The sequence below is a fragment of the Ranitomeya imitator genome, chromosome 4 (assembly GCF_032444005.1).
Source record: "Ranitomeya imitator isolate aRanImi1 chromosome 4, aRanImi1.pri, whole genome shotgun sequence".
In the NCBI taxonomy this organism is placed as follows: Eukaryota; Metazoa; Chordata; class Amphibia; order Anura; family Dendrobatidae; genus Ranitomeya; species Ranitomeya imitator.
Genome location: NC_091285.1, coordinates 708,417,268 through 708,427,011, shown reverse-complemented (window position 1 = coordinate 708,427,011; position 9,744 = coordinate 708,417,268). Strand labels below are relative to the sequence as shown.

General features: G+C 45.5%; 1 protein-coding gene across 1 annotated transcript in view; it reads right to left on the bottom strand.

The window, feature by feature from the left end:
- Positions 1-512: 512 nt before the first annotated feature.
- Positions 513-9,744, bottom strand: part of LOC138674851 (olfactory receptor 1500-like) — a 53,082-nt gene continuing 43,850 nt past the window's right edge. Inside the window, exon 5 of the mRNA XM_069762669.1 lies at positions 513-814. Coding sequence (XP_069618770.1) covers positions 513-814 — 302 coding nt within the window. The remainder of the gene's footprint in view (positions 815-9,744) is intronic.

Genomic DNA, 9,744 nt, shown 5'->3' with positions numbered 1-9,744 from the left:
ACGAACAAAGAAATGAAGACTTAAAGATACAAAGTCATAGAATTTTCCAAGGGATACAGCTCAAAACAGAAAACACATAGGAACACCAAACATGGCAGAAAGGAGAAGCTTTATTCAGATTCCCAGGCACGCCAAAAACAAACAAAAAGAATTGATGTCAGTAGGCACTGAGGCTTCATTTTGCACAGTGAGGTGCATACTAAATGCTGAACTTCTCCATGACTGACTCCAATACTCCATCACATCTACTGACCCAATAGCACAAGCAAACCATTTTAATATTCCAAAAATCATCAAAACAAGCCACGGGTATTTTAGAATATGTTTTATGGAGCAATGAAACCAAAACTATATTTTCATGAGGTTAGAACATAAAGATCTATATGTAACATAATGGGGGGCTAGTTCAGCCTCACTATGTGTACCAGACTCAATAAAGGGAAAATGTATTCAAGCACTTTGGATTAATTACTGGAAATGATTTATCTGTATAGCATATTGTGAATGATTTTCTAGATGACAAGCTTATGAACTGTTCCTTGTATGGCTTTTTTAATGTCCTCATTTCTCAGACTGTATATAATGGGGTTAATCAAAGGAGTAAACACAGTATATAGCAGTGAGAGGATCTTACTCACGGTGAGTGTGAGACCCTTTGATGGGACAACATAAATGCTAAACAGAGTCCCGTAGAATAAGGAGACCACAGTGAGGTGGGAGCTACAGGTGGAGAAGGCTTTCTGTCTTCCGGTACTGGAAGGAATCCGTAAGACTGTAACAACAATATAAGTATAAGACACTACAATGATTATGACTAGGGTTGAGCGAAACGGGTCGAACATTTTCAAAAGTCGCCGACTTTTGACAAAGTCGGGTTTCATGAAACCCGATCCGACCCCTGTGCGGGGTCGGCCATGCGGTACGCGACTTTCGCGCCAAAGTCGCGTTTCAATGACGCGAAAAGCGCCATTTCTCAGCCAATGAAGGTAAACGCAGAGTGTGGGCAGCGTGATGACATAGGTCCTGGTCCCCACCATCTTAGAGAAGGGCATTGCAGTGATTGGCTTGCTGTCTGCGGCGTCACAGGGGCTATAAAGGGGCGTTCCCGCCGACCGCCATGTTACTGCTGCTGATCTGAGCCTAGGGAGAGGTTGCTGCCGCTTCGTCAGAAGCAGGGATAGCGTTAGGCAGGGTCCATTAACCACCAAACCGCTTGTGCTGTAGCGATTTCCACTGCCCAACACCACCTTCGGTGTGCAGGGACAGTGGAAGCTACATTTTTTTTTCCCCTCAGCGCTGTAGCTCATTGGGCTGCCCTAGAAGGCTCCCTGATAGCTGCATTGCTGTGTGTACGCCGCTGTGCAAACCAACTGCTTTTTTCAAAGCACAAATCCTCTTGTTCCTTCCTTTCTGCACAGCTATCTTTTTTGTTTGTCCACACTTTTTATTTAATTTGTGCATCAGTCCACTCCTTATTGCTGCCTGCCATACCTGGCTGAGATTACTGCAGGGAGATAGTAATTGAAGGACAGTTCCTTTTTTTTATTTATTTTTTTTTTTTTGTGGGAGATTAAGATTGGCATTTCTGCTAGAGTGCCATCCCTGTCTGTGTCATCTCTCACTCAGTGGGCCATAGAAAGCCTATTTATTTTTTTGCTTGATTTGGGTTCTAAAATCTACCTGAAAAAATCACTACATCAATCAGTGGGAGAAAAATATTGGCCTCAGGGCTTGTGTGCCACTCCTTACTCCTGTGTGTGCCATCTCTCACTCAGTGGGCCATAGAAAGCCTATTTATTTTTTTGCTTGATTTGGGTTCCAAAATCTACCTGAAAAAATCACAACATCAATCAGTGGGAGAAAAATATTGGCCTCAGGGCTTGTGTGCCACTCCTGACTCCTGTGTGTGCCATCTCTCACTCAGTGGGCCATAGAAAGCCTATTAATTTTTTTGCTTGATTTGGGTTCTAAATTCTACCTGAAAAAATCAATAAATCAATCAGTGGGAGATTAATATTGGCCTTTGGGCTTGTGTGCCAGTCCTAAGCGTGCCATCTCTCTCTCTCAGATAGTGGGCCATAGAAAGCCTATTTATTATTTTTTTTATTGGGTTTATAAATTTTCCCTGGAAAAAAAAAAAAAGTGGGAGATTAATATTGGCCTCTGGGCTTGTGTGCCAGTCCTGAGCGTGCCATCTCTCTCACAAATAGTGGGCCATAGAAAGCCTATTTATTTTTTTGGTTGATTTGGGTTCTAAATTCTACCTGAAAAAATCAATAAATCAATCAGTGGGAGATAAATATTGGCCTCTGGGCTTGTGTGCCACTCCTGACTCCTGTGTGTGTCCTCTCTCACTCAGTGGGCCCTAGAAAGCCTATTTTTTGTTTTATTTGTTTTCTAAATTCTCCCTGAAAAAATCATTTTATTTTATTTGGTTTCTAAATTATTCCTGAAAAAATCATTTTTTTTTTATTTATTTTTTTTCTAAAGTCTCCCTGAAAAAAAAAAAAATCAAATCAGTGGGAGATTAATATTGCCCTTTCTGCTTGTGTGCCAGTCTTGACTCCTGGGTGTGCCATCTCTCTCTCTCCAATTGTGGGCCATAGAAAGCCTATTAATTTTTTTGCTTGATTTGGGTTCCAAAATCTACCTGAAAAAATCACTAAATCAATCAGTGGGAGAAAAATATTGGCCTCTGGGCTTGTGTGCCACTCCTGACTCCTGTGTGCATCCTCTCTCACTCAGTGGGCCCTACAAAGCCTATTTTTTTTTTATTTGTTTTCTAAATTCTCCCTGAAACAATCATTTTATTTTATTTGGTTTCTAAATTCTTCCTGAAAAATTCATTTTTTTGTATTTTTTTTTTCTAAAGTCTCCCTGAAAAAAAAAAAAAAATCAAATCAGTGGGAGATTAATATTGCCCTTTCTGCTTGTGTGCCAGTCTTGACTCCTGGGTGTGCCATCTTTCTCTCTCCAATTGTGGGCCATACAAAAGCCTATTAATTTTTTTGCTTGATTTGGGTTCCAAAATCTACCTGAAAAAATCACTAAATCAATCAGTGGGAGATAAATATTGGCCTCTGGGCTTGTGTGCCACTCCTGACTCCTGTGTGCGTCCTCTCTCATTCAGTGGGCCCTACAAAGCCTATTTTTTTTTTATTTGTTTTCTAAATTCTCCCTGAAACAATCATTTTATTTTATTTGGTTTCTAAATTCTTCCTGAAAAATTCATTTTTTTGGTATTTTTTTTTTCTAAAGTCAACCTGAAAAAAAAAAAAAAATCAAATCAGTGGGAGATTAATATTGCCCTTTCTGCTTGTGTGCCAGTCTTGACTCCTGGGTGTGCCATCTCTCTCTCTCCAATTGTGGGCCATAGAAAGCCTATTAATTTTTTTGCTTGATTTGGGTTCCAAAATCTACCTGAAAAAATCACTAAATCAATCAGTGGGAGAAAAATATTGGCCTCTGGGCTTGTGTGCCACTCCTGACTCCTGTGTGCGTCCTCTCTCACTCAGTGGGCCCTACAAAGCCTATTTTTTTTTTATTTGTTTTCTAAATTCTCCCTGAAACAATCATTTTATTTTATTTGGTTTCTAAATTCTTCCTGAAAAATTCATTTTTTTGTATTTTTTTTTTCTAAAGTCTCCCTGAAAAAAAAAAAAAAATCAAATCAGTGGGAGATTAATATTGCCCTTTCTGCTTGTGTGCCAGTCTTGACTCCTGGGTGTGCCATCTCTCTCTCTCCAATTGTGGGCCATAGAAAGCCTATTAATTTTTTTGCTTGATTTGGGTTCCAAAATCTACCTGAAAAAATCACTAAATCAATCAGTGGGAGAAAAATATTGGCCTCTGGGCTTGTGTGCCACTCCTGACTCCTGTGTGCGTCCTCTCTCACTCAGTGGGCCCTACAAAGCCTATTTTTTTTTTATTTGTTTTCTAAATTCTCCCTGAAACAATCATTTTATTTTATTTGGTTTCTAAATTCTTCCTGAAAAATTCATTTTTTTGTATTTTTTTTTTCTAAAGTCTCCCTGAAAAAAAAAAAAATCAAATCAGTGGGAGATTAATATTGCCCTTTCTGCTTGTGTGCCAGTCTTGACTCCTGGGTGTGCCATCTCTCTCTCTCCAATTGTGGGCCAAAGAAAGCCTATTAATTTTTTTGCTTGATTTGGGTTCCAAAATCTACCTGAAAAAATCACTAAATCAATCAGTGGGAGATAAATATTGGCCTCTGGGCTTGTGTGCCACTCCTGACTCCTGTGTGCGTCCTCTCTCACTCTGTGGGCCATAGAAAGCCTATTTTTTTTTATTTGTTTTCTAAATTCTCCCTGAAACAATCATTTCATTTTATTTGGTTTATAAATTCTTCCTTAAAAAATCATTTTTTTTTATTATATTTTTTTTCTAAAGTCTCCCTTTTAAAAAAAAAAAAAAAAAAATCAGTGGGAGAATAATATTTACATTTGCGCTTCAGTGACAGTCCTGCGTGTGTGGCATCTCTCTCATTTGTTGCCACCAACAACAGAGTGTGTAACATTGTGCCTGATTTTCGTTGTGGTCTCACCCACCTGTAAAGGGGTAGCTAAATCATACTGAAGTTATAGCTCACCGTGTAAGTTGTGTGACAGCAACAAATACCGTTAGTTTGGTAACGTTTTTAAAACAATGAGGAAGTCTGGTGGAAGAGGTCGTGGCCGGGGGCGTTCATTGTCAGCTGGTAATGAGGGTAGTGGTAGTGGTGGAGCATCAGGTGGTCGTGGGAAAAAAAATATTGCACCTAAGTCTGGAGCTGTGGAGCCAGGTTCGTCGTCTGGCTACACAAGGCCTCGAACGCTCCCTTTTCTGGGAGTAGGAAAACCGCTTTTAAAGCCGGAGCAGCAAGAGCAAGTTTTGGCTTATCTTGCTGACTCAGCCTCTAGCTCTTTTGCCTCCTCTCGTGAAACTGGTAAAAGTAAAAGCAGCGCGTCGTTAGTGGATGTTCACGGTCAGGGACAAGTCGCTTCCTTGTCCTCTTCAGCAAAAACAACAACAGAGAAGAATGCAGCAGGCGACACAACGGGTTACTCCATGGAGCTCTTTACACATACCGTCCCTGGCTTAGAAAGTGAAGCAGTTAACAGTCCATGCCCATTACAAGTTGAATCTGACATGGAGTGCACTGATGCACAGCCACAGCCAGACTACTATGCTGGTCCTTTGACTCAGACCACAACATTGCCCTCGCAGGGTGCTGATCAAGAATCAGACCCTGATGAGACTACGTTGCCCCATCACTAGTGTTGAGCGATACCGTCCGATATCGGAAAGTATCGGTATCGGTTGGGATCGGCCGATATTCAAAAAATATCGGATATCGCCGATACCGATACTCGATCCCAATGCAAGTCAATGGGACCAAAATATCGGAATTAAAATAAACCCTTTCTTTCCTTGTAGGTTCATTCTACATCAAGGAAAACAACTAAGAATAATGTAGGATGTATTGTGGGAGGTGGCGGAGACATTAAAGGCAATGAGGTTTAGCCCAATCAAATAGAATAGCATGTTTTTTTTTTTTTTAAAGACGTTCGGAGTGAAAAAGAGATTGAGTATGTAAATTTTTTTTTATTTTGTCAGATATTGATGTTTCACTATTCCACGCCCTTCCCCTTCTTTTTTTCTTTTTTTTTTTTACTTTTCCCACACTTTCATCTTCATCATCATCAGCATCTTTGACATCAACTTCTTCTTCACCTTATTCATCTTCTTCTTCATCTTCTACCTATTTTTTTTTTTTATTACATTCTTCATATTCATTTTATTCAACTATTATTATTCTTCCTATTCTACATATTCTTTTTATTCCACTGTTATTATTCTTCCTATTCTACTTCTTCATCATATTCTCATTTGTGACAGGCATTCCCGTAGTTGTTATCTATAAAAGTTGGAAGATTACACCTTCCGTTCTGCCAGTCACAAAAGTTACATTTGTCCGCGTTCAGTTTGGCCTGCAGCATCAGGCTTTATCCAGGGGCACCACGAGGAGGAACGGACTCACCCCCATACACTGCTTAGTCTTCTTAGTCTTCTTCTGCATATAATTTAGATAATATCTTTTGCTCTGATATTAAGTCTTATGCTTAATGTTCTTCTGCTCTTTGTTCTGCAGCCTCTTGTTCTTCTGCTTCTCGGTCTTCCATGTCGTCGTCTCCAGGGTCGTCGTCTCCAGTGTCGTCATCTCCGCCGTCGTCGTCTCAGCCGTCGTCGTCTCCGCCGTCGTCGTCTCCGCCGTCGTCATCGGGGTGGTCTTCCGGGTCGTCGTCATCGGGGTGGTCTTCCGGGTCGTCGTCATCGGGGTGGTCTTCCGGGTCGTCGACTTTAGGGTCTTAAACTTGGAAATGTAGCAGAAGGTACAAGAAGGCTGAGAAAATGCCAAGAACCAGCTGATGGAACTGGAACTCGGATGGCTACCCGAAGGTTCAAGAGCCTATGGAACTACCGAGGACCAGCTGACGTTACTGGAACCCGGTTACTAAGCAGGAGGTACCCGTGCTAAAAAGCACTACCAAGGACCGCCTGGCGTTGGCGGAACTCGGATACCCAGAAGGAGGCACCTAAGCCAAAGGCTCTGCCCGGAACCAGCTGACGTTACTGGAACCAGGATGGGGAGCAGAAGGTACAAGAGCAAAAGACACTGCCGAGAACCAGCTGACGGTGCTGGAACCAGGTTACTAAGCAGGAGGTACCCGTGCCTGAAAGCACTACCAAGGACCACCTGACGTTGGTGGAACTTGGATACCCAGAAGGAGGCACCTAAGCCAAAGGCTCTGCCCGGAACCAGCTGACGGTACTGGAACCAGGATGGGGAGCAGAAGGTACAAGAGCAAAAGACACTGCCGAGAACCAGCTGACGGTGCTGGAACCAGGTGGTGGACCCGAAGGCCCACAGGAGAGGAGAGAACAGCTAGGCCGCGAGGCAGCCCCAGTTACCGAACCCCAACAGTCTTACAGGGGGAGCTGGGCCTACTGGCACTACAGAACCAGCCTTGACTACCAGTTCACGCAGCCCACATAGGAAGCTCCTAAACTGGAGGCACCCTGGAGTTGGCTAACCCGACTGCAACACGACGGGGCAAACATAGGCGTCTCAGCGAGTTTGACACACCCCGGAAACAGCTGACGGTGCTGAAACCAGGTTTGGCACGAGGGAGTACCTATGACAAAAACACTGCCGAGAACCAGCTGGCGGTGCTGGAACCCAGATGCGTTGCCCCAGTGTGCAAGAGCCAATGGCACGACCGAGGACCAGCTGACGGTGCTGGAACCCGGTTACTAAGCTGTAGGTGCCCGCGCTTAAAAGCACTACCAAGGACCACCTGACGTTGGCGGAACTCGGATACCCAGGAGGAGGCACCTAAGCCAAAGGCTCGGCCCGGAACCAGCTGACGGTGCTGGAACCAGGTGGTGGACCCCAAGGCCCACAGGAGAGGAGAGAACAGCTAGGCCGCGAGGCAGCCGCAGTTACCGAACCCCAACAGTCCTACAGGGGGAGCTGGGCCTACTGGCACTACAGAACCAGCCTTGACTACCAGTTCACGCAGCCCACATAGGAAGCTCCTAAACTGGAGGCACCCTGGAGTTGGCTAACCCGACCGCACCACGACGGGGCAAGCATAGGCGTCTCAGTGAGCTTGACACAACCCGGAAACAGCTGACGGTGCTGAAACCAGGCTTGGCACGAGGGAGTACCTGTGACAAGAACACTGCCGAGAACCAGCTGGCGGTGCTGGAACCCAGATGCGTTGCCTATTAAAGATTGTCTTCCTAGAGCCCCAACTAGCGGTGTTGGAGCTAAGGGTAAGCAGGGGGAGCAGAGTGTAGGCCGAAGCCTGCACTGGAGGCAGCTTTGTGTCTGCGTTGCGTTTGCAGGACACTTTGCCGGCTACACAGTGGGGGAACAGCTGGCGTTGCTGAACCCCACTAACACAATGGCGTGTGTTTTTCTCTGTGCAGCTAGCACTTGCGGTCAAAAACTAGCGATGTTAGAGCCCGTGTTGAAGCAGGAGGAGGAGGAGAGGAGCAGAGTGTAGGCCGAAGCCTATTTGAACCAATTTCAAAGGAAACCTTTAACCCCCCCTCAGGTGTTACAAAGTACAAGAGACACACCTTGTGCAGTATTAATGCTGCACAAGTGAAAGGTTGCTCTATTAATTTGTCTACTTGCACACGCTGAATGAAAGACGTATACAATTTAGCCCATTCTACAGTCAAACTGTAGTGGATGCGTGACTTGGCTTTTTAAGGAGACGCAGCACAGGTGTCCCAAATAACGCCTTGGTGCTTGGCGCAGCTTCCTGAGCGTTGTTATTTGCTGTACAGGAGTCTGCGCTCTTGTGTTATCCCTTGGCAATGCCCTGTTAGAGCTGCCCGTCTTATGACCTCATTTCATGTTGGCCGGTGCGGTTAATGATGGCCATAAATCCCAGACCCACAGTGCCTTTTCATAAAGTCACACTGCGGTGCTGTGATTCGTGGCCTTGAGCAGTAAATATTTTGGCCGCTCACACACGTCCTTACACCTGCTTCAGACTGGGCGGCCTCTGCTGATCCCTTCTCGCATGCCGCGGCCATGAGGCTGCACAGTCTGAAGAAGGCAGAAGAAGATGAGTTAAGACAGGTGAAGATATGCACTGCTCGTGCCCATCAATCACACCCTCACAGTCAAAATAAGACAACGAGGAGCATTGTTTCAGGCAGGGCGGACGCACAGGCGCAACAAGCCAACCAATGATGTCAGAAGACGGGAAGCGCTACCAAGGGGGGTGCTGCGTATCATTAGAAAGGAAAGTCACACCTCAGGGACAGTGGAATGGTCTCAATGAGACACATTTTGTACGTTTTGAGTTCCACGTGGGCAAGGACAAAAAGTCAGCCACCTTGTACAAATGCAGCAGTACTGCTGTACAAGGTGGCTGTTATACATAGAAACACCTGGGGGTGGGGGGCAGGCTCCCTTCAATTTCAGTTCATGTGCCTGCGTGGCGTTTGCAGGACACGTTGCCAGCTACACAGCAGGGGAACAGCTGGCGGTGCTGAACCCCACTAACACATTGGCTGGTGTTTTTCTCTGTGCAGCTAGCATGTCCGGGCAGAAACTGGCGTTGTTTGAGCCCAGGGTCAGCAGGAGGAGGAGAGGAGCAAAGTGTAGGCCGAAGCCTGCACTGGTGGCAGCTTTTGGTCGGTTGTGCCAGCGTGGCTTGTGCTGGACACGTTGCCGATTACACAGCAGGGGAACAGCTGGCGGTGCTGAACCCCACTAACACATTGGCTGGTGTTTTTCTCTGTGCAGCTAGCATGTCCGGGCAGAAACAGGCGTTGTTTGAGCCCAGGGTCAGCAGGAGGAGGAGAGGAGCAAAGTGTAGGCCGAAGCCTGCACTGGTGGCAGCTTTTGTTCTGTTGTGCCAGCGTGGCTTGTGCTGGACACGTTGCCGACTACACAGCAGGGGAACAGCTGGCGTTGCTGAACCCCACTAACACATTGACTGGTGTTTTTCTCTGTGCAGCTAGCAGTTCCGGGCAAAAACTAGCGGTGTTTGAGCCCAGGGTCAGCAGGAGGAGGAGAGGAGCAGAGTGTAGGCCAAAGCCTAGTTGAACCAATTTAAAAGGTTACCTTTAACCCCCCCCTCAGGTGTTGCAAGGTACAAGAGCCACACCTTGAACAGCATTAATGATGCACAAGTCAAAGGTTGCTCTATTTAATTT